The sequence below is a fragment of the Cetorhinus maximus genome, chromosome 18 (genome assembly GCF_964194155.1).
Source record: "Cetorhinus maximus chromosome 18, sCetMax3.hap1.1, whole genome shotgun sequence".
Lineage (NCBI taxonomy): Eukaryota > Metazoa > Chordata > Chondrichthyes > Lamniformes > Cetorhinidae > Cetorhinus > Cetorhinus maximus.
The window spans coordinates 60,231,848-60,257,141 of NC_135896.1; the positions used below are offsets into that span (position 1 = coordinate 60,231,848).

Here is a 25,294-nt window from a genome sequence, read left to right on the forward strand (position 1 = left end):
TACACTTAAGAAAATCCTTAAATAAAATGTTGCCAAAAAAACCCGTTCTGCATAAAATGTTTCCACCCATGTTTCCACAATAGAGATACTTAGAAACAGACACTGGGTGCAATACTGCCTGACACTTAACATACAGTTCTTTCTTAGTAATGAATAAGGAAAAATGTCTGAGATATTTACATAGCGCAGAAACGGGTCATTCAACCCAACTTGCCTATGTAAGAGTTTATGCTCCAACGAGTCTCCTCCCACGTTACTTCTTCTAACCCATCAGTGTTTCTATTCTTTTGATTCCTTTCCCCCTGATGTATTTTTCTAGCCTCCCTTTAAATACACTAATACTATTCACCTCAATTATTTGCATATGGTAGCAAGTTCCACATTATAACCATTCTTTGGGTAAAGAAGTTTATTAGTAACTAGCTTATGTTTATGACCCCTAGTTTTGGACACCACCACAAGTGAAAAGACCTTCCCTACCTCTGTACTGTCAAATTCTATCATAATTTTAAAGACCTCAATTGGCCACCACTCAGCCTTTTCTGTGCAAGAGAATAGAGCCTCAGCCTGTTCAGTCTTTCCTGATCATTATAAACTCTCAGTTCTGATATCATCCTTGTAATTCTTTTTTGTACCTTCTTCCAGAGAGAAGTTCTATAGAAACCATATATTTATAGATTGCGGCTATCCAACAATTCTAAAGTATAAAACAAGGTCATGATAAGGATCTAATATGTGCATAGATTTAGGATCACTTGACAGTTCAGTAGAAAACATTTCCCTATAATTTCTGCAGAATCTAAAACCCTTCATTGTGCTTCTGCCCACTTTTCTTTGGGGTCTGCATTTATACCCACCGTCCTCTTGATGGTGTTACAGTAAAACTCTGACAACTGATTGTAAATAAAGAAGACCGACTTTCCAATAGGATAGAAAGCTATCCCTGTGCTAGCTTTAGGTCTGAAAGTATGCATTCATTTTACAGGATAACTGAAGCAGAATTCAAAATGGAGACACTTGTAAATGATATATCTGGAAGACCAGCATTATTAAGTTCTTCAACATTTGTCCCACCATACAGAGGTATTTCAATGTTTTTCATTGTTTTCAGGACATCTTGTATCACAAAATTCACATGCTTCTAAACACACGGTTTAAGGTTAATTTTTTGAGGGACGCACTTTATATATAAATTTTCTTTAGTTGAAAATTCCTAAGACTTGAGAATGAGCTTATTAGTTATACTATACTTTAATTGCTTATATAGGCTTTAGTGGAAATCAAAATTGTTTTTTAAAGAATGGAAATTAGAGATGTTTTGTGCTTTGTGTATTGCATTGCAGGAAGAAGTTCTCCATATGGTCCTTCTCCAGTAGGTCGACCTGGCTCTGAATCTGTGGGTTTTCTGTCACCTCCATTAGTAGATGGACCCTTAAGGTTTTCGCCTTTGTTTCCTGGAAGACCAGATTTCAAAAGTAAGGTTATTTCTCATAATATTTTAGATGAAGCACTAAGCAGACAGATTGTGATCTCTTTTGTTAGCTTTCTGAATAGTAATGTAAAGGTACTCTCGTGAGCAAGAAAAGGCGTAGAGAAATTGCTTTGGATTATGAGCTATTCTACAAAATGTAGTCCTGAGGTACATACGGTGTTTGTTATTTGTTAAGAACTATTGGCCACAATATTTAAAATAATTTGTAATTCATTTTGGTGTATAATTTTGTCTATAGCACAAGGTCCATCAGGCCATCCAGACCACACTTCTAATGAAAATGCAGACTCATTCTCTGACCGAATGTCTGACCATCATGGTCCACAGTCTGATAGCGGTTCACTGTCCCCTGTGTGGGAAAGAGAAAGGAAGCTGTTGGAGGCATTATCAGGTATTTAAAGGACTTAACTAGACAATAGATCTAGTGTGGGGAATATTTAAGTTATAAGACTGGGATTACTTGATATAGCTTCTTAAAGCTTATTCTTTAAATACTTTTTAGAGAATTAAGATTTCAGGGGAAATCTTTGGTTGTGTTTTGTACTCCTGCATGCAATTTCACAACACTGTTGGTGTGTTCTAAATGTACAATAGATACCCTGTTACTGCCTATCATCAGGCATCAAACAGGGGTAACCATATATCTTCAGGAAGATTATCTGAACCAGTAGATCTACATACTTCCTTTATAACTAGAACAGGTACAGTGTAGCACTGAACCCATCATTTTAGTATAACAAAAGTGAATTGGAGAAATGAAGAAAATTGCTGATATGCTTGAGAAATTTGTGGATTGACTTGTTTTTATTGATAGTTTTTAGATTTTGACTAATCTCAATCAATAAGACCCACTAAAGCAATTTTAAAATTAATTCAAATAAACCTAAATTATTACCTTAACAAATTTACCAAACCATTGGTGATGGTTCATAGCGTACAAAAAAAACCCACAGTTGACTGGCGCATTTTAATTTGAAAATCACTGATGTTAGCCTTGAGTCAGTTGGTAGCACTCTTGCCTTTCAGTCAAAAGGTTGTGGGTTCAAGTTCCACACCAGACACTGGTGCACAAAATTCTAGGCAAACACTCCAGTGCAAGGGAATACTGCACTGTCAGAGATGCTGTCTGTCAGATGAAACATTAAGATGAAGCATACAGAAACATCCCAGGTCACTATTTTGAAGAAGAGCACGGAAATTATCCCCAGTGTCCTGACCAATATTTAATCAACATTATAAAAACAGATTATTTGGTTATTTTAACATTACTGTTGTGAGACCTTGCTGTGTGTAAATTGACAGCCGCATTTCCTACAGTACAACAGTACCCACACATCAAAAGTACTTAATTGGCTATAAAGTACTTTCGGACATCCTGAGGCCATGAAAGACGCTATATAAATGCAAGTCTTTTTTAGAAAGTAAAAGGTACTGGAACAAATAGACTGAAAAATCCAAAAATTATAAAGTCTAAATCTCAGTGAAAGAAAATGTACCATGTAACTTGTTTAAACCAGGTTATAAACTTACTAGTTACATTTTTAACATGCAAAATTCTTTTATCTGATTTTGGTATTTGTTCACATGTTCCATTTCTAAATTTGATTTTAAAATTACACGTAATTGTGAGAAGAAAATAAACATTTATAGGCTACTTAGTTTTCAAAACTCTTTTTGATAAAGTTAATTGGTTCACTCCTTAATAGCTTCTATCAGTTTCTTAAAGTTAAATAAAAGGTTACTTTCCTCTAATCAATCACATGCTGTGACTTGGCCTGATTGCTTTGATCATTCCCCATCTTGTTTTAGCGAAGTTGCTGATTGTTTACAAAACGCTGTACTTCTACAGTGAATATTCTAGAGTACTGAATGTACTTTCTATATCTTCATATATGTGTAATATTAGCCATTATGCAGTCCTTACAATTCCATATATTACTAAAGAGAAATATAAAACAATAACAAGGAAGAGTAAAATCAGTGAGAAGATCATTGCATTTGTAATTATCTTTGACAAATAACAAAATTATGTTATATAAATAATTTCATTATAACTTTCATTTGTACAGGTGAACATCCAGCACTGGAAGATAACATGCAAATTTCAAATTCTGCTCTAGTGTGTCAGACCCAAGACCATGTAAGTCTACTTCCTTTGTTATTGGGAACATGAATATCCTTGTGTCTACATTGTTCTCTCCACATTGCTTCTTACCTTTTAAAAACCACTGGAGATCAAACCATTTATTCCACTTACAAAATCACTTCCAACAAGCTTTGTGTTTTTAATTGATTGCACTGCTCATTTGATTTTCTTGAGAGATTTATTATCGGAGATTAAACAGTGGATGATTTTTCCTACAGGACACATTAAATATATCTTTAAACCAATCCCTTCCTCCTGGAGCTGACTTTGGAATTAGACCTGGTTTTGCACCTGCCCCTCATAAGCAAATCCCCTCCTTACCTGTTGATCCAAGAGGCCACTTTCTGCAAAGGGGACTTCCACTTCGTCCTCATAGTGGAATCTATGGTCTTCCAGAACGTATTCCTCTAAGAGCTTTTGGTTTACCACCTAATTTTCCCATGCGAAGTAAGTATACGTACCTATTTATCTGTTTGGTGGCAGAATACAATGAGATTTTGTACATACGTTAGGCTCGGGTGATGAAAAATGTCAAAAAGCAGATGAAATTTCTTTGTGTGATTGTGTTAATTCTTTAAATGGAAGCAACCAGCCTCTGTAGGTGAGATTTGATTGGTGGCACAAACACCATTATATCCAAGAGATATGAGAATAAACTTTCCCCTGCATTTAGGGAAATTTATGTTCCCGAGCTTCAAGAAAAGTGGGGTGGAGGTCACCACCATTGTGCTAGCCCAGTATTTGTTTGTGCTTTCCTGCAATACATACTTGGGTCTTCATCTGTCATATGCACAAGCCCAATGTTCATAAATTAGAAGGGGGTGCATGATCCTGGCATTCCATCTCAACTTCCTCTAAATTATTGAATGCTGCATCAGAGATCAGCCTGCCCAAAGCTGGCTATATGGCCTGTTTGTGAATCACGGGCACTGCAAAAATCCTGGGCACTGGCTGAAGGCAACCCAGCAAAAATGGATAATTGCATATAGGAGCTTACTTTTTCACGAATGGGACAGCTTGTTGAAAGATAGAGTATTGTGATCCCATTTACTCGAACTAAAGTCTTGGGACCCTGTTGTTAATTATAAGTTGCAATCAGGTTAAATTTGTTGAGTAAGGAAAAACACACTTTATCTGTCCTGGCCACGATCGTCAATTAACGATTCTGAGACCAGGACCTGACCTGGTTCGTCATTATACAATAAGAGAATTTATCATTAATCATTTGGTAGTACAGAACTTGAGTATTTCTGAAAAAAGAGACACGCTATCTAAGTTTTTCATCTTTCACTCATCAGGACAGATCACAATATTATCAACAGTAAAGGAAACAATTTATACTGCATGAGAAGAAAGTGCTGATTGGTTGGCAAGTGAACTCTGATTGGTAGAGCCTTTGCCATGGAGAATGCAGCATTTTGTTCAAATTCAAACCAGACTCTGGCAATCTTGTGATCAGTCCTAATGAGTGCAAGACGAAAAGCTTAAATAGCATGTCTCTTTTTTTCAGCAATGCTCAATTTATCATTATTTGTTGATAACCTGGACTACAGTAATGTTCATCCTTAGGCATTTCACGACAGCCAACTTTGGTCTAAAGCTACACTCATTTGAGGCTTTTGATGCAGAAATTGACTTCATCTAAAATATCTCGTTGAAGTTTTTCGATGTTGTAATAGTTTGACTCTTGTGATGGCCCATGTGCATTTGGGGTAAAAAACTATATTCTTTGTTGGGCTGGTGGTTCCTTTAAGAGCTAGGATTCTCTGAAAGAATTCTTGTAAAAAGCAGCTTGCTGCCAGTAAACAATCATGTGACCAAGCTGTCTGGAAGATAAACAATAAGGGGGAAGGTCAACCAGAAGTTAATTATAGCGGTGAGTAGATTATGGGTGTGGTTCTGTTTCAAGAAGAGTTTTTTTGAGGTTAGAACAACCTGGCTGCAGAAATCAAGGGTATTTCTGAGGTGGGGGCACTAAGTAGAGTGCAGTGAAGCCATAATAGAGTGTCCACAGTGTGGAGATGCTTAAGGAGCATTGGAGGATTGCCTGGCTGGAGGCTAATGGAAGAACCACATGAAGCTCATATCTGGAAGGATAGCAGGAACACTGATAATTCCTGAGAGCTGTGACACTTTGGTTTATTCCCAAGAAATGAAGGAACCTTCAAAAGCTTGATAAGTAACCAAAGACTTTCTGGGGTAAATCATAAGGAAGAGAGGGTGGTGCAGTTGAGAACTTTAGTCTGAAATATATGTGATTGCCTTTTATCCTTTTTGATGTAAAGTATAAGCATTCACCTAAGACAGTGTTTATTTAGTAGTGTTTGCTTTACTTGTTTCTTGTAAAGTAAAACTCATTCGTTTTAAACCACAGAATCTTGTTTTAATAACTGCCTTCATTTTTGGATTTCCAAACCAAAAAAAATGTTGCTGGTCTCTTCTGAGATCATAACCCTTGGCTATCTTGCCTTGAACCATATTGGACCTATTCCTCAGTAGTTTAATGTCTTCTGAAAGTCCAAGCAGTTCTTGAACAAGTATTTATGGTTCGCCTTTATGAGTAGGAATAGCAACCATCCTATACTGAAAATGTTTATTAATGTTCAGAATATTTAGGTATAGCACTGTTGGAATAAGCTGCTGTCCTTTGCCACAATAATGTGTCTTGATTGTATCTTAATTTCCCACATTCCTGTGACCTCTCTAAGTGAGATTCCCAAATTAGGGGCAATTTTATTTTCTGAGACCATTCCCAACAGCAACTGGACTGAATCTTTCAAATAAATTTCCTGTAGGACTTGTACAACCAACACTAGGGATCTTAATTCTATTTTTCTGGCTGGAGATGAAATCAAATATAATAAGGCCAATGTCTAGATCTGTATTGGTTCGTCACTCCCACTCCTCCCACCACACACTAACTCCTACAGAATATCTAAATCCAAGTGCAGATGTTCACATATTTTCCATGAAAAAAGTGAACTTCTAAAATGCACAAATCGGATGAATATTTGACAGTGGCAAAACTCCTGAGGACCGTGTGAAGCTAGCAACAACCAAAATAATTTATACTTTTAAAGTGCCTTTTTATTCAGCAGAAGAATGCAGAGTTGTGCTAGAATGTTACCATTTGTGACTTGCTTATCAGAGGGCCCCCAGAAAATGCAAATGAAGAAACAAATTGCTTAGGGCTTACACTATTTGCACGTTTGTGGGACTGTGTCTGCACTGTAACTGAATTACTCAATGTGAATTTCACTTTCTTACCAATTATGTTATGCCATTGTAATAAGAGATGATTGCCAATCAGAAAGCTGAACAAAACTCAAGAAGCTACTTGTAAAGAGCTTGATTTGGAGTGTCGTTTTGTATGGATGTGAGACTTGTATCTTATGGAAGAGGAAACCAACTTGCTGAATAGTTTTGAAATTTGGGCTAGGAAAAGAATGAAATTGAGGAGCAGATATGTGCACAATTTGTGGAGGTGTGTAAAAACAATAACAATAGGGTAATTATATTAGGTGATTTTAACTTTCCCAACATTAATTGGGATAGACATAATGTTAAAGGCTTGGATGGAGTGGATTTCTTGAAATGTGTACAGGAGAACTTTTTAGGTCAATATGTAGAGGGTCCAACAAGGGACGGCGCAGTGCTGGACCTAATTCTGGGGAATGAAGCTGGACAGGTGGCTGAGGTGGTGGTAGGTGAGCATTTTAGCGATAGCAGCCACAACATGGTACAGTTTAAGTTTGTTATGGACAAAGAAATCGACAAGTTGTAAAAAAATGTTTTGGATTGGGGGAGAGTGGACTTTAGTAAAATAAGGCAGGATCTGGCCAAGGTAGACTGGGAACAGTAAAATAAGGCAGGATCTGGCCAAGGTAGACTGGGAACAGTTACTTGTGGGGAAATCTACAGAGGAACAGTGGGGGGTGTTCAAAAAGGAAATGGGGACGGTACAGGCTCAACATGTTCCCTCTAGGGTGATAGGAAGGAGTAACAAGCCCAGAGAACCATGGATGACCAGAGGTGTTCAGGTTATGATGAGAAGGAAAAGAGAGGCTTTTAGCAGGTACAAGGGAAGCAAATCAGCAGAGGCGTTAGTGGAGTACAGAAAGTGCAGGGTGGAGCTTAAGAGAGCAAAGAGGGGATATGAGAAAGTTCTGGCTGATAAAAGTAGGGAAAATCCCAAGATATTCTTTTAGTATATCAATGGGAAGAGGATAACCAGGGAAAGAGTAGGGCCCATTAGGCACCAAGGGGGCAATCTATGGGTGGAGCCAGAGGACATCGCTAGAGTGTTGAATGAATACTTCCTCATTCTCTTGGATGAAGACAGATGTGAAGTTATCGAAATTGGGGAGAGACTGCAAGGTTCTTAAGCAAATTGATATAGGGAGTGACAGGTATTGGAGGTGTTGGCAGGCTTAAAGTGGACAAATCTCCTGGTCCAGATGATTTGTGTCACAGACTGCTGAGGCAAGGGAGGAGGTCGCAGGGGCTCTGACCCAAATTTTTAATTCCTCTCTGGCCACGGGGGAGGTGCCAGAGGACTGGAGAACAGCTAATGTGGTTCCGCTATTTAAGAAGGCCTGTAGAGATAAGCCAGGGAACTACAGGCCAGTGAGTCTCACGTCAGTGGTAGGGAAACTATTGGAGAAAGTTCTGAAGGAGAGTATCTATCTCCACTTGGAGAGGCAAAGTTTGATCAGGGATAGCCAGCATGGCTTTGTCAGAGGGAGGTCATGCCTAACAAATTTGATTGAATTTTTTGAGGAGGTGACCAGGTGTGTAGATGAGAGTGGTGTAGTTGATGTAGTTTATATGGATTTCAGCAAAGCCTTTGACATGGTCCCACATGGGAGACTTATAAAGAAGGCAAATGCACATGGGATACAGGGTAATTTGATAAGGTGGATTCAAAATTGGCTTAGTTGTAGGAGGCAGAGGGTGATGACAGAAGGATGCTTTATTGACTGGAAGCCAGTGTCCAGTGGCGTACCACAGGGATCTGTGCTCGGTCCCCTATTATTTGTCATTTATATAAACGACATAGATGACTATGTAGGGGGTGGGATTAGTAAGTTTGCGGATGATACAAAGATTGGCCGGGTGGTTAACAGTGAGGTTGAGTGTCTTGGGCTACAGGAAGATATAGACGGGATGGTCAAATGGGCAGATAAGTGGCAGATGGAATTTAACCCTGAAAAGTGAGAGGTGATACACTTTGGAAGGAGTAATTTGACAAGGAAGCATTCAATGAATGGCATGACATTAGGAAGTTCTGAGGAACAAAGGGACCTTGGCATGTGTGTCCATAGATCTCTGAAGGCAGAGGGGCATGTTAGTGGGGTGGTGAAAAAGGCATATGGGACACTTGCCTTTATCAATCGAGGCATATATTACAAAAATAGGGAGGTCATGTTGGAGTTGCATAGAACCTTAGTGAGGCCACAGCTGGAGTACTGTGTGCAGTTCTGGTCGCCACATTATAGGAAGGATGTGATTGAACTGGAGGGGGTGCAGATTCACCAGGATGTTGCCTTGGATGAAACACTAAAGTTATGAAGAGAGGTTGGATAGACTTGGGTTGTTTTCGTTGGAGCAGAGAAGACTGAGGGGTGATCTGATTAAGGTGTACAAGATTATGAGGGGCATGGACAGGGTGGATGGGAGCAGCTGTTCCCCTTAGTTGAAGGGTCAATCACGAGGGGGCATAAGTTCAAGGTGAGGGGCAGGAGGTTTAGGGGGATGTGAGGAAAAACATTTTTACCCAGAGGGTGGTGACGGTCTGGAATGCACTGCCTGGGAGGGTGGTGGAGGTCTGGAATGCACTGCCTGGGAGGGTGGTGGAGGCGGGTTGCCTCACGTCCTTTAAAAAGTACCTGGAGGAGCACTTGGCACGTCATAACATTCAAGGCTATGGGCCAAGTGCTGGTAAATGGGATTAGGTAGGTAGGTTGGATTTTTCTCATGTGTCGGTGCAGAGTCGATGGGCCAAAGGGCCTCTTCTGCACTGTGATTCTGATTCTGTGATCAGTTGGACAGAAAAAGTAACAAATATAGTAGTAGTGTGGAAAGTAAGCGAACAAAGAAATTTGCTGAACATTATTAGTAACAGAGAGTCTGGGCAAGGCACATCTTAAGAGAAAATGGACCTTGTATGGAGGTATCATTAAGGAAAAAAATCAATGCTGGATGGCTTGAAAATTTGAAGGAAGTGATTGGCAAATGAAAAAACTAGTGCAAGATGGAGAGATATGCAAAGGCAGAGCACATGATGATGAGAACATAAATAAAAACTAATGTAAAAACAAGCAAGTTATGCAAGAGATTGTAGACCATAGAATGGAATATTACATTCAATTCTGGACATCCCATTGTAGGAAATGTATTACAAGCCTGGAAAGAGCAAAATTGGCTAGAATAGTACCAGCAGTGAGAATTTTTGGATGTCAGGAAATGCTCAGAAGTTGAGCTCTTTCACTAACCTGCACCAAGTCTCAGTTAGTGATCACATCTGTATTTGTTGACCTATACCGTCTCCTCAGTTTTTAAAATCCTTATATTCAAATCTCTTCATGGTATCATTTATCATCACGGTAACCTCCTTCAACCCTACAAAAAGTCTGCATTTCTCCAGCTCGGCACTTATGCATCTCTGATTCCCTTCTCTCCACTATTGATGTAGGTGTCTTCAGCCATCCCTTATCCCCTGAAATTTGCTCCCTTGTGTCTCAATCTGTTTAAATAGGGCCTCTTTAACATATATATATTTTACCAAGATTTTAGTTAGCTGTTCTAATATCTCCTACATCCATCCTTTTATTACACTTGTTAAGTTGTTAAAGGGGCATCTAATAAGAGGTTTCAAAATTATGAAAGGTTTTGAGAGTAAATATAGTGAATGGTAATCGGGTGAAGCATTGATCCTTCCTAAGTACCTGCAGTCTATTACTGTGAATTAAATATCTGATCAAGAAACACCTATTTTTGGATGTTTTAAATAAATTCTTTCCATCAAAAACAAGAATGTGATTTTATTGGGTAAAATTTATTCCACTTTCAGATATTGTCTGATAATGTTAAACATTAGAAATAGGGGACTTCTAATGGAATTGGTGAATGTGTGGAAAATATGTTAGAATCTTGCTTGTAGAGATCAATTTCTTGCATATCAGATGTGTGCGCTGGCTGAATTAAATAACGAGATAAAATCAATCTCATTATAATGCGCACACAGTTTTTTTTAATCTAAGAAAATAATGTCCCTGGTAAGAGGAGCATAATCACAAGATAGACAGAGAAGGAAGACCTTCTGAAGAGAGTAGAATTGAAGTAAAATTTGTATGGGTAGACAATAGTTAACTGGAAAGTGCCCTCACTAATAATTCCAAGAAAATAACTTTTCTGTACTTGATTTTAGTGAGAGATCCGGCACAACCAGGAGCATACCCGAGTCATCTTCCACCACCTCGGCCTATATTTCTTCCACATAGACAACTTCCAGATATTACAAGTGGCCTTCTCCCATCTCGAATTCCTCTACCCAAGTTTTCTGAAACAGAACACCAACCATCCTCTCAAGAAAAATAAATGTTTTGGCAAAAAAAAATGTGGTCATGCGTTCAGTGAATTGCAAGTTAGAAGATAATTTTTAATGGTATTTGCTATGAATAATTAGTTGTGGTATTTAATAACTTTCCAGTTTGGAATAAAGGCACATACATTCTGATAATGTGCTGTTTGATTACAAATGTACACCTCAGGAGTCTTACATGGAATTTATTAAACACTTATTGTGCAATACTGTGAGGGTTAGCTTGCCATGCACTATTTTAATTAAGAGCATTGTTTTTATTCAGTGCACTGTATGTACGGAATTTGTAAATGCTTAATGACTTTTTTAAAAAGCAAAACAGTATTTGAACTACTAAAAATCCTAACTAGGAAGAAATTCCCTTTGTGCATGTCTGAAGTGGTGCTGTGCTTGGTTCCACTGATGTAAATGCAGATTTATACTCTTTAATATAAAAGGAATGTTTGAAGAACATTGAGAATATATAAAAATGTTTATTGTAAAATACTGAAAATAAAACAAGTGTTTGATTTAAACAAAATGAACTTTAGATGTGTAATTCTTTTCATACAGATTTCTGTACAAAGGAATGAAGGTAATCAGTTATGGGATTTTACAACTTATCACTTTCTGATGACCAGTTCTATGAATCACCTTTTCTGCTTGGAACTGGTCTCGGCATAGCTAACTCTTCGATATATCAAATCTATTTTACATTGACTAATTTCACTCATGACTGTACATAGTTTGAAGTAGCTAAAGCCAACTCTGACACTCCTAGCCAAAAATGCCAGAAGATATTACAGCCACAATTCATTTCTATCATAGCCACTCATGATGTATTTTCAACTGTTGTGATAGGTTTGTAAAATGGAAAAATTAAATTTGTCCATAGAAAAATGCTGGAGTTGCTTTATTAATGTCCTAGGAATGAAGTATTTCATACACTTGCCCACACAGGTATGATAAATAATACCATACTGAAGAAACCCAACAAATGGTGTTATTTCACTCTCTGCTATTTCTATTCAGGTAAACATTTAACTGTATTGGAAAAAGAGTATAGCACTAGAGATGTCAGCACAGAAGTCAGTGAAATAAGTTCAAAGCAGAAAGGAAGAAACCGACAGTAAAATGAGAAAGGAGAGCAAGAATAAAAGTGAATATGCCAGTAACAATTTACATGAGATGTCCGTATTATGGTCTATCGATTGTTTTGTAGGTGGATATTGATGTTGTGGTTTGGGTATGGTCTTAGCAACCCAAAGATCGCTAGTTTAAAACTCAAGTAAATTATGAAATGTTAGATCTGCTAATTACTAGGTTAGCATGAAATGTAAAAACCCAATTCAAAAGGATGGAGGAGAAATAATAGGCAATGCATCAAGACAAGGTTTCTGCAATCTTTATCCTGATAAGCTGTCCCACACAGTTGTACTCAAGTCAGGTAGGAATATTAGAAGTCCTATATTGGACTCAAGCCAAACAAGGCTTCTACTAATGAATCATGTTGAACGGCAATTGGATGCAATGGGTGGATGAAATTAAATGGTTCAGCAAAAATCATTAAGCGGCACCAAAACCTGTGAACCATTAGCAGAATTCTCTACCACATTGTGGCAAAACATCTCCTCCTGCACCTTTAAACTAAGACCCTAACTCTGCTTCAGCAGGGAGTGTAAAAAGGACATAGCAAGCCTGTTAGAACTGAAGTATAGAATTCCTGTTTGCTAAACACAAAAAGCAGTACACAAGATAAGAGCTGAGCAATCCCATAAATTAGAACAAAGTTCTGACAGCCAACCAGATCTATTTGCAAGTGGAGGAGGATAATCAGGAAGAGGATCCATGAATGCCCCAATCTTTAAACCATGGTACAGCCCAGTACAACTGCAGAACACAAGACTCAATTGTTCACAAACATATTCAAAATTGTTCACTGGATGATGATCTTATTTAGTCTAAGGTCCTATTAGAGATGCCAATATGCAATTCAATCCAAGTTACATTAGGCAGATGGATGCACTAGATACAAAGGCAATAAGCCCCAATGTCAAGTATGCACCAAGGCAGGGAACAAGGGAACTGGCACCACCACCCATCCCAATTCTAAATGCACATTAATCGTTGACATAATTTCTACCCCGCTTTACCCACCACCCATGCACTTAAAATGCATTTTGCATCTATACAATCTCGAAGGTAGTAGGTTCCTCAAAAGCTGCCAATGTCACCTGGCTTTTTCTTGCCCACAGCCGGAACATCCCACTATATAAACTTTCTTGTGAAAGAAAAATTGTAAAAATTCAAAAATCTGGCATGCTATTTCAACAAATGGTAAAGCCTGGTACTCAATTTAAATCTTTTCCACCATCAGGAACACAGAAGAAAGGTGTATATCAGAATTTAGGACTGTTATGGTAACGAACCTCATATGAAATTGTAATGATCCTATTTAAAACGTAAGCAGTTCAGGAAGCACATTACACAGATTTCCAGCATCATAAACCATGGTATAAGGAACAGATATCAAATGTTATATAGTTTGTAACCACACTTTACTGCAAATACTAATACAGTACTCAGTGTATGTAAAAGACTAACCTTTTTAACCAATTTGTATTTTCCTGTCAGTACATGCAATTTTTTTGCAAAGTGTACATGATATAGCTTAAAACTTCATTGTAAATTCCCAAAACTTTAGCACTAAACATTATGTAAATAAGACATTTGAATGCTTTATTGATAGATTAAAACAATCAGCAGTCAACACAAACTTAAACATTAATTTAACATTCAACTGCTTTCCTCACATTTTCTGTCAGTATTTCATATGATCTCATTCAATGATAAAATCTCACCACATCTGGCATTTTCATACATTGCACCAGTGGATCCACTCTACAGATGTACATATAAAATCCGCATGGTAAGTGCATTAATCACTGGAGACATGCAACATAATGCACACCTGTCAAAATGCATCATTGACACAAGATGGTAAAACCATTTGAAACAATCACCACTCACACTTTCTTCATAAATAGAATCTTGACATATGTTGCATACAGTAAATTTGTTTTACAAGCTTATACAAAGCAGCCAGGTCACAGCACTGCTGGGCAGCATGATGGCCACACTGAGTAATACTGGCTGTCCTTTACATTAAATGCACAACATTCGTACCACTTAAAACTGGGGTCAGGTGCTAGTCTCACAGAGACCACGACTGTACCCGCGGTTGCCCTGAACATTGCGGCTTTTAAAGCCTCTTGCTTTAACAAGATTTTAAAAGTTATCCTAGTGGAATGTTCTCAAAATCATAGCAGCAGCTCATAGCTTTGTTAGAACTGATTTTTTGTATTCACTATTCACAGTGAACCAGGTGCACGTTCGTTTAAGAGCTGTAAAGTTGTTGACTGAGCCACAGCACAGCTGTGTACCGCAGGTCGAAAATTCGACCTTTTAAACTCGTAGGTTCTGGCTGACCAGCCATTGGCCCGCCCCTGCCAGCATGTGGGCACTTCTTCATTCTGTTTTCTTTGGCAGTTGACACAGGCGCTGACAGAGAAAATCCAGTGACTCTTGCCACATCTACTTCTAAACCAATACCAACTACATTTTACAGATTAAGCAGGATACACACATGTATATATAACTAATACTAATTAACAGCACATGTAAATGTTAAATTATTGAAAAATGCAGGGCCCTCTAATACACAAAAGTTTGAAATGCTAAATGCCTTCACTGAAGCGCTGCATCTCCTTGTAAAAATAACGAGTGGTCTCACTGAAAACATAAAGAATTTCATTTTTCATTACTGGATGCCACCGCTTTCCTAAACCTAAGGATACTTCTTCAATGAGATTATGCACAGGATCCCCATCCAGGTCAGCCATTGCATCTTCATCAAAATTAATGCTCTCCTCAGTCACTTCCAGGACTTGCAGCTCTGGTCCACGAAGCCGAGCGATAGCAATGAGGTTGTGGGCCCAAACAGCATATCCTAGATTGCAAATTGAAAATGCAAAGTTACCAAAACTTCATCACTTATTTGCTAATTTCCAAAAAAAACCCAGCCACTATGCTAAGTTGCACTGCACACAAAAAAAAACAGCGGCATACATTCGTCTCCGGTAATAAGTCTCACTATTCTTGAAATAAATTTGCTTTACTCAAATGTACTGCTGCAAGAATACTGAATAAAAACTAGGGTGGAACTAGTATTAATCCAGTCACTTATGGCCATATGATTACACAACAAAGCTATCCATAATTCAACACTATGACAATCACAATAATAAAGGTGCTGTGTAAAACTTCACACGGGTGCACTCTCCAAAGATTAGAGGTCAGCATAGTGGAAGCATAACCCTGTTATCAAAACACACAATTAACATATCTGGTAGTGTGTAACAGGAAAAATGGTCCAAAAAGTCACTGTGCTATAATTGCCTAGAAAATGCATTACCTCACCTTGACAAGCAGTCACAAGTCCAGGGTTGCAGCATATATGAAAATTTCTCAAGTCACACAAAAATCTGACTTTGCGCTGAACTTCAACTTCACTCCTTAAACTGTTCATGATATTGCTTATTGCTTTCATTTAATGATTATTGCATTATACAACCTAACCTAAGCCTCAATGTGCAAAATTTAGAAAATTTAAGTTTATAACTATCAAAGTCAAATATGCACACCCAGGCCAAAAGATGATGTACTCAATTTACGACATCAATATTAATGCAATGGAATAAGCAAAAATAAATGCATTGCTTACCATGGATTGAGAGGTGAGAAAGTTTTGTACACTTCCATGCCAAAAGTACCAAAGGGTCTTCATTTCGGTTGTCGCTGAGATCCGGAAAACCATTGATGCCTTGCTCTACATCCTTTATTAGGAGGAAGTGGGTAAGGGATTTGTCATACTGCCTGGATATGAGATCTACCACAGCACCTGAAACACCATTAGTTGAGCTGTCAAAGTGAATTCTCTCTAAAGGTATGCTTGGCTTCAGAATTCTTAGCAAAATGTCATTCCTGACATTAAAAGCCATGATGTAAACATGAAGATTTGCACAGTGCCTGGTAAGCACCTTCCAATCTGCATCTTGTGGCATGTTATCTAACACTTGTATGTTGGACATCGAGAGATGATGTATTACAAGAGACAACCTATGCAAAGGCACATGGTTGCTGTTGGCGAGTACTCGTGTTACTTCAGCAGTAAAATCGCAGAAATCCAATGCAAGTGATCGCAGGTTTAAAAAGCGCTCCAGCTCAACTGCCTCAATAACTGGGGATTTATTAATAAAATGGGTATCCAGGAGACTCAGGTGTTCAATGCGGTTGGCACTGGACTGAGGCAAAGCTGCTAATGTTGTGGGAGTTACTACCTCCAGCATAAACCCAAGGGAGAGCCATTTCAGATGTTTGGAATTTCCCAATACCTCTTCAATCAATTGTTGGATTCTGTAATAAACAAAAGCATTACATTTGCTACATTTCTAAATATAATGGAAATTAATTAGATTTATAAGTCCAAAGCCCCGAACGTCCTCCAGCAACCCTCCGTCCAGAGACTGCTTGGGATGGAATGCACATTGTACTAAACTGCATGAATGAGCAAGAAAAAGCCATTCTGCCCATCAAGCACAGCAAATTAATGCTGGTCAATTGACACCTGAACTTTTGCTTAATCTTTCTTGTACTGCCTCAAAAATTTACAGCCAAATCCATTTTACTTTAGATTTGATCTCTTACACATCCTCAGAGACCACAATCCAATTGGATTAATTAAAATGAAGTTTGTTCCATGATTAAACTGCAATGGTTACATTATTTCTTTGCTCATTTGGCTAGTGGTTTCCGGGCTTTGAACTTTCCCTCATGTCACACAAGGTAATACAGCTTAAATGAATAGCTTCCGTTTTATCTACAATGCAATTAATTGTAAATTCCTAAACCATGCTCTTATTGCTTCCCTAAAGAAAGTAACATGCTGTTTCATTAGTTTACTGCTATAAATCCAAGTTCTTGTTTTACTGTTCACATCAATGAGCCCTGTGGAGATGCGGTCTGTATTTTTTGTTTCCACAATTTCTATTCCCTTTACATTGCACTATAACTAAAAAGTCACAGCAATTTTGGTAAACTTCAGTTAGTTAAAAGGAATGCCACCAATCGAAAAACAGAACCATACAAGACAGTGCAGGAACTGAACACCAACAGTGTAGCTTCAAACCAACCATAAAAAACATTTCCAAAGTGAAGATAGGTCAGGAAATCTCAAAAAATCAGTGTTGTGCACAATATATTCAAGATATTGTGTTTCCCATGTGGAATATTTACTCAAAACGTTCATGAATTAAATGATTAACATCGCACCGCAGGATTTTTTAATGTAACACTTCACTCTTTGCTAAGACACTGTTACTGGAGTTCAACACTTTTCGCAGTTGCAATATCTCAAAACAATTGATTCTGTTTAACTTCCAGAATGATACTTACCAGTAATGATGCATGGAAATGACAATGCTAAGCCCCATCAAGACAGCGGTGTCATTTTTACAAACACTGACAAACAGTATCATATAACTGGTTATAGTTATTTCTTTTCAAAAATACAAACAGCATACATATATACTTACGTCACATATAGGAATGAAATTCTTAAAAATGCACCAATGAATGCTTTAACTGTTGTCCTCCCTTTTCAGATCCACCCACACTATCTTGTGATTAAATAAGCATAATCCCAGTTGCTGCCAGACAGCTGCAAAAGCCACTGTAATTTGCAGTTAAATGGTGGCTATACCAGCAACAGCATTTGGGCTGCTAATTTTTCAACCTCCTGGAGAAATGCCTGGTTTGTCCTCAGAACCATCCCACTAGCCCAAGCAAAATTTGAAACACATCACAAAAAGAACTGACGGTGTAAATTTCTACCATACTACTTGGTAAGTTAACAGGTTGCACAATCATGAAACCTCTCTCGGTAGGTTGCTTATGTTAAATATACATTTCCCAAGGAATCTTAAACCACTACAATGTGCTAACTGCTCTGTAGTACTGTGCAGTTACCATTCATACTGCCTCCAACATGACTACTCACTGCAGTAAAGCTGCAGACCTACGAATGAGCAATGCAATCCATGCCACATACTCCCAAACTGACCACAGCAACAAACATACACAATAGTCCTTTTGAACACAAAGAAGGATCTGCTCTTCAGCCTGCAACACAATCATTTTAAATATTTTTTCTATAATTCCAAACCTATTGCCTTGTTCTGACTGAGATGGAAGTCTGTAATTTATAACTACCAGCTGTGGCTCTTCCACACTTGTAAAAGTGATAATGAAGCATCAGTGAGCAAGCCCAGAGTTCTGTTGATTTGCAAACAATTTTATTGCTAACCCTTCCAAACCATATGCCAATTATTTTGGAGTATTTTCAAAGAAAACATTATTCTACACTTGGCTAATTAATTAATTCTTATAACAAAGGGTGTTTTGCTTCTTGACAGCCACTTCAAAAGATGTCAGAAAACTAATTGTCAAAAACCCACTTCCTTTCATGCAGTGGGTAACCAACTTTTTACTTTTGTTTAAATATATGAGTAATACAATTTGTTTCTGTATCACAAGCCCTATAACATATGATATCCTATCAAACCTTACCTTTAATAAAGGGACAAAAATTCCACTGGTATGAGACCTACATTTTTTTAATATAAACTGGACCAGCAGAAAATATTCCTTAGCATACCGAAGAACCAATGGATGCAGACTGGGGGAGGGGGGAGGGGGAAATAATCTGCTGTTTGTTTTAAGTATCGATCTAAAAAAATAGAAATAAAAGAAAAAAGAAAATGAAATTGGAAGAGAGAAAATAACGTTAATAAATGAGAAAAACAATTTAAACATTAACAAAACAAGATAAGTAAAGGGAAGGGAAAAATACAAAAGTTACCCAAGAAAGCCAAAAGTTTTCTTGCCATTACTGCAGATTAAAATGTTCTAAATCTAATCCAGTAGTTTTCTACTGGAAAATCCATAAAAAGCAATTTGATGTTAAGCAATAAAATAACCAACATTTTTGATTACAGAATCAAATACTAATGAGTGTCCCCCAAGTGACTCCACTCCTGTACGACCCAATATGGATAATGTTGATTTCTATATTACAGGATTATTTAGTAAATACATTTTACTTTTGATATTTTTCATGAGAAATGTTTAATAGAAACCATAACCCTCGCTGTTCTGTTATGTTTACAGTTTGGCTAGAAATAGGAGTACACTTAATGAGGAAGCGAGACTCGATTCTACAAGTCCTCAGAACTCAAGGTTACAATTTAGTTTCTATTCAATTTTAAATTCAACAAATCCACATCAGAGATATATCTATTTGGGGCAGTTGTATGATATCACAATCAATGCTACTTGTCTCCCTCTACACTACCATAAAGTGCCAAAAATAGCACTTTTACAAAAGCAGTGACTAGATGCGTGTAAAGCACCTCCCCATTTAATCTAAAACAGTAAATTGGGATGATTGATGACAGCAACGTTTTAGCCTCAATGGCCCATTGTTTAGAATACTTCACTCCCACTGATTTTCAGAATAGTAGCCAGTTATTCCTGAAGTGAAAGGTCAATTACACGACGCAGTGAATAAAATTCTAAGGCAATAAAACTGTTCTATTTAGTGCGTCACAGTTTACATAAACTGGCTTTAAAATGCATTTTGAAAGCTGGCCGATCCAGCAGGTACAAAAAGAATTGACAATTTAAATCCTAGGTTCAATTGATAGTCGTACTGAACCACTCATTGTCATAATTCAACAAAAATAAACAAAAATATTGATGTTCTTTCTGCACTGTCCATGAAAGATTTCAAATCACATTATTTAAAGGGGCAGTTGCTCAATTGCCACTCACTATATTGGTCAGGTCTAATCCCAGGCCCAACAAAAACTGTCATCCACATGTCTAGGATGTGTGGGACCCATGGGGAGGGTCACACTGACAGCGTGCTTCTCTTCAGCAGTCTTGTAAATACACAGGTGGTTCTGGAGAGGGATTTTGAGTTGGCTGGTATGCTAATCTAATCAATGGGTGCTGCAAGGTACTAACTGCATCACTGACAGAGGTTGTGGTTTTGTTTCTGTTTTTTTGTGCATCTTTCAGTTTAAACATACAATCTTCAAGAATGTTTTGTTAGAATGTTCTGAAGGTCATGGACCTGAAAGGTTAGTTGTTTCTCTCTCCACAAATGCTGTCACATCTGCTGAGTACTTCCAGTATTTTCTGCTTTATCGTTCAGGTTCCCAGCACCCATAATGTTGTGCTCGTTTTAATGATTTATTAGTGGTGCCCTACTGATTGAGGGTCTAGTACTGTTCTGTATTCAGGCAACCCTGGGTTAGTGACTGTCAAACTTTGAAAAATAGGCTCAAGCGAACTAGCCCAAAATTTGGCAACGACTAACAATAAACATACCAGTCCCAAATTCCCAAAAATGTAGTAAAGAAAGAGCACAAGGTTTGAAGAAAAAAAATGAAAATGCATTAAAAATCTGAGAGTTTGTGTCTTAGCCAGAAGGATGGAAGAGATGGTACAAATGGCATAATTGACCATGGAAGCAGTTTAAAAATAAAATGAAAAGATTCAACTTATCAATTTCATAGCAAGCCCTATTGAAAAGTGTGCCTGGGAGGAAGCCAAGTAAAATCAGACTTTTGCTAGATTATAAAGCCACTTTGGGTCACTGATTTCCGGGAGATTCGCACATTAAGAGAAGGCACATGCGGGAGACAGTGTCACAAACTCAGGAATCAAGCCGGGAGGGGAACAAATTAACTGGCAAAAGTGTGGGTGTGTAGAACTGGAAAACGGATTAAATTATTGTACCACCCGGGCCATTCATTCACATCCCCAGCTTGATCTCTCCTGCAAACATTAGATGTAAATCATCAGGCAACCGCAGTTCCAAAGCAGGCAGGACCTGCAACATCACTTCACAACAAATTATCATCACAGACATTATGCAACTGAAAAGACGACAGTAGAAAAACGGAGGATCCATTAATCGTACTGCGTATGTTGTAAAATGGCATCGCCTGGGAATAACTTCCCTCCCCTCCTCCTCCAGCACCAAACTCTGGCTTTCATTTCACCGACTCACCCAATCCTTGTCGGCTCACTGGGAAAGGAGGGACTGGGAAAGGAGGCCCCCTCCCTTCCCTATCCCTCACCCGGCTCCGTGGTCCCCCATCCCACCCCCGGCTCTGCGACTACCCCCCACCCACCACCCGGATCCCCCTCTCCCCATCCCACACACACCACCTCCCCCCAACCATCCCCGGCTCTATGAACCTTTCCCCTCTCTCCATCCCCCCCCCCCCCCCACGACACCCCCCTCTCGCCATCCCACACCCCCCCCGTGACCCCCCCTCCATCCCACACCCCCCCGTGAGCCCCCCTCCATCCCACACCCCCCCGTGAGCCCCCCTCCATCCCACACCCCCCCGTGAGCCCCCCTCCATCCCACACCCCCCCGTGAGCCCCCCTCCATCCCACACCCCCCCGTGAGCCCCCCTCCATCCCACACCCCCCGTGACGCCCCCCTCCATCCCACACCCCCCGTGACACCCCCCTCCATCCCACACCCCCCGTGACACCCCCCTCCATCCCACACCCCCCCGTGACCCCCCCTCCATCCCACACCCCCCTGTGACCCCCCTCTATCCCACACCCCCCCGTGACCCCCCTCTATCCCACACCCCCCCGTGACCCCCCCTCTCTCCATCCCACACCCCCCCGTGACGCCCCCTCTATCCCACACCCCCCCGTGACCCCCCCCTCCATCCCACACACCCCCGTGACCCCCCCCTCCATCCCACACCCCCCCGTGACACCCCCCCTCCATCCCACACCCACCCCCCGTGACCTCCTCTCTCTCCATCCCACACCCCCCCCCCGTGACCCCCGCTCTCTCCCCATCCGGCTGTGACCCCCCCCCCACCTGGCGCTATACCATTCCCCCCCACTCCACCTCCTCTGCCCCGGCGCTTTGCCCGGACACCTACTCGTGTGACTGTTTCTCCTCCTGTTCCTGCAGGTAGATGTCCCCGAACACGCTCAGTTTCTGCAGGTTGCGGTTGCTCCTGACGCTCTTCAACACGCACACCACCTCCTCCATGTAGGTCTTGAGGGTGTCCAGCCCCCCGCCGCCGAGCCCCGGCACGGCCGCCGCACTCTCGGAGCCGCCGCTCTCAAACTCCACCCGCAGCTCCCGCACGAACGAGCCGCATTTCTTCATGAGGAAGTCGAGGCGGCAGCGCTCGGCGGCCGAGCCGCGCAGGCGGAGCCGCAACTCCGGCCAAAGGGACGGGTAGAAGAGGCACTCGCGCCACTTGGAGCAGACGGACGAGGCCCGGAGCCGGTCCCAGGGGGACAGGAAGGAGAAGATGTGAACGATGACTTCGCACGGCAGAGCCGCCGCCACAGCCGCCGCCGCCGCTCCGCATAGAGCCATCGCCCGGCAGCCGCTCCGCCGCCAATCTCCAGCCTCCCCCCGCCTCTCTCTAGGGTTTAAATGCCGCTTTTAGTTTTGTTGCTGGCTGTGTTACCCTCCGATCAGCAGCCCAGGCCGCGGCGACTCTTCCTCCCTCCTCTCACTGTCTCACCTCCGCCGCTGCTTCATCTCCGCTCGCGGCTCAGGGCCTTCCACCGGAAACTGCCCGGGAACTTCCACTTCACTGCAGGGAAGGGGGGAATTTGCTTCACATCATCACTTTAATTACCAAATACCGCGCAGGGAAACCCCACAAACGTACTGGATATATGTCTTATTTATATCTGTGCACAGTTCTAATTCCAAGTTAATCTGAAGCACCAGTAACCTGACTGCTTTGACCCGCTTAACTAGTGTCTCTCCCCGGCTCTGTGAGCCGTCCCGAACCTGTTTACAGACTCCCGGCTGCGAGTCAGATGACGTCACCCCCCCCTTCCCTTTCGGGGCCGCTGTTGTTGACACTTTTACCAGAAGTTTCTGTCTCTGCAGAGGAGAAGCCTCCACTTCACTGGAGCATAAACTGTTGGAAATATTGAGCAGGTCAGGGGCAGCATCTAGAGAGAGAGAAAAAAAAAACTTTCATCACTCTCAAACGTTAACTCTGTTTCTCCCTCCACAGATGCTGCTGTCCTGTTGAGTGTTTCCAGCACTTTCTGTTTTCATTTCAGCTTTCCGGCATCCACAGTATTTTGGCTTTTGTCACCCCCACATTGCACAAGGGGCAGCTGTGCCCTTTAGTTACTGAACATGTATGTGACCCTAATTCTTTTAATCAAAATTATATTAGAATTTGGGGCAAATCAGCTGAACAGAATTTTGTAAGAAATATTTCCATCCCCAATATTAACTCAGCCAGTATATGCACCATCCAGGGTGACACCGAACCATATAAAATGGAAAGCTCCCATATTTGATCCAAAGTCAGCAACTCAGGGTAACAGTAAAGATGAGTTGGTTTTAGTCCCTGTGAGCTTAAGAGACAAATCAGCTACTGGCTGCTATTCGGCAACTCCTGGTAGATGGCACCCATAATTGAATTGCTTCTGGTCTCACTGTCCAGGCTCCCACATGGTCACTTAGAAAAATGCGTTTACACGTCATTATTTTTTTCAGAACCGGTTAAGGGGAGGAGGAATGACGGAAAACTGGAGAAAGAAATGCTTTTAAAAACCCATCAAAGATTTTGAATAGAGAAACATAATAAATAGGAACAGGCCATTTGACCCTTCAAGCCTGCTCCACCATTCAATTAGATCATGGCTGACCTTAGCTATCTCAACTCCGCCCTCCCTTTCCCACACAGTCACCATATCTTATATTTTCTCAGTACTCAAAAATCTGTCCACCTTTGTCTTGAATATATTCAATGACTGAGGATTCCAAAGCTTAACACATAAATGAGGCCAACTGCAATGGCTTTAGTAAATTGTTGTACTGGGCTTCTATTATTAGAAATTTTAAAATATCCAGGGTGATGACCTCTGTATTTTCCAAGAACATCTGTGACCTGGTTCTTTTATCTTTCCCCACCATATTGATATCAGTAAGGGTCTTAGATTACTTACATCAAACAGTCATTATCCTCAATAAATCATGCATAATTGCTATTTGTGTATAACAGCCCACTGTCTAGTTTGTTATTTAGACTGTAAGAATTATGATATTTTAGCATGAAGTATATCTTTTTCATTTCATGGTTTTACCATATAATTTGTATGTCAGTGGATTTGCTGTGGAATTTGTCCATCTACAAAAATTCAATGAAAATAGTCTTTACAGTGGCAGAACTACTTTTCTGTCCCTCTCAGCTTCAGCAATAAAAGTCCCACGATGGCATGCTGCCAATGTTTAGATATCACAGGCCGGTACTCATGTCATATTTATCGGTATGGTCTTAACAATCCTTTTGGCTAAAAATAAATGCAGTTCACAAAAACTGTTTTGAATAGTTGGAAAATGTATATATTTTCAGATAAATAATTCCACCAGAGAGTCTGCAGAATTGCAGGCACCCTGTGTAGGGAGATTAAATGGTTGTTAAATTAAGTCAACACTAATTTTAACCAAGAAAAAAAATTGACGTGATTGAAGAGACTCAAATAAGTGAGTACAGTGTGCTCTGAACTAAGAATAAAGAAGAAATGGAAAATATTTCAGCCTAAATTTTAGTTTTCTTTTATATACTGTACACTTGTGATCAGGTGCTGAAGCCATATCTAATAAACATAAGAACATAACAAACAGAAACAAGAATAGGCCAAACTCCTGCTTTGCAATTCATTAAAATCTTCCAGCTCAAGAATAAAAGTATTATGTATATAACTATTAATTTTCTGTACAATGCATCTGCTATCCCTTTCACAATGTTAAGGATAATTATATGAAAATAGAGTGTGTAAAAGATAAGTCTTTTTATTTAAAGGATTGTTACAGCAAATACGAACAAGAGAACAATAGTGTAGAGATTAAATTGCTGGACTAGTAAAG

General features: G+C 40.0%; 2 protein-coding genes across 2 annotated transcripts in view; one reads left to right on the plus strand and one right to left on the minus strand.

Annotated features, from left to right (window-relative positions):
* Window positions 1–11,761, plus strand: part of mia2 (MIA SH3 domain ER export factor 2) — a 65,357-nt gene extending 53,596 nt beyond the window's left edge. The window contains exons 20-25 of the mRNA XM_078562744.1: window positions 986–1,083; window positions 1,344–1,475; window positions 1,731–1,883; window positions 3,562–3,632; window positions 3,857–4,085; window positions 11,068–11,761. Of these exons, the coding sequence (XP_078418870.1) occupies window positions 986–1,083; window positions 1,344–1,475; window positions 1,731–1,883; window positions 3,562–3,632; window positions 3,857–4,085; window positions 11,068–11,237 (853 nt within the window). The 3' untranslated portion in view covers window positions 11,238–11,761. The remainder of the gene's footprint in view (window positions 1–985; window positions 1,084–1,343; window positions 1,476–1,730; window positions 1,884–3,561; window positions 3,633–3,856; window positions 4,086–11,067) is intronic.
* A 2,172-nt stretch (window positions 11,762–13,933) lies between these two features.
* fbxo33 (F-box protein 33) lies at window positions 13,934–22,940 on the minus strand. The gene is made up of 3 exons (XM_078562745.1): window positions 22,320–22,940; window positions 16,004–16,695; window positions 13,934–15,229 (listed from the first exon to the last, which is right to left on the minus strand). The coding sequence occupies exons 1-3, from the start codon at window positions 22,766–22,768 to the stop codon at window positions 14,958–14,960; spliced, it is 1,413 nt and encodes a 470-aa protein (XP_078418871.1). The 5' UTR covers window positions 22,769–22,940; the 3' UTR covers window positions 13,934–14,957.
* Window positions 22,941–25,294: the final 2,354 nt, after the last annotated feature.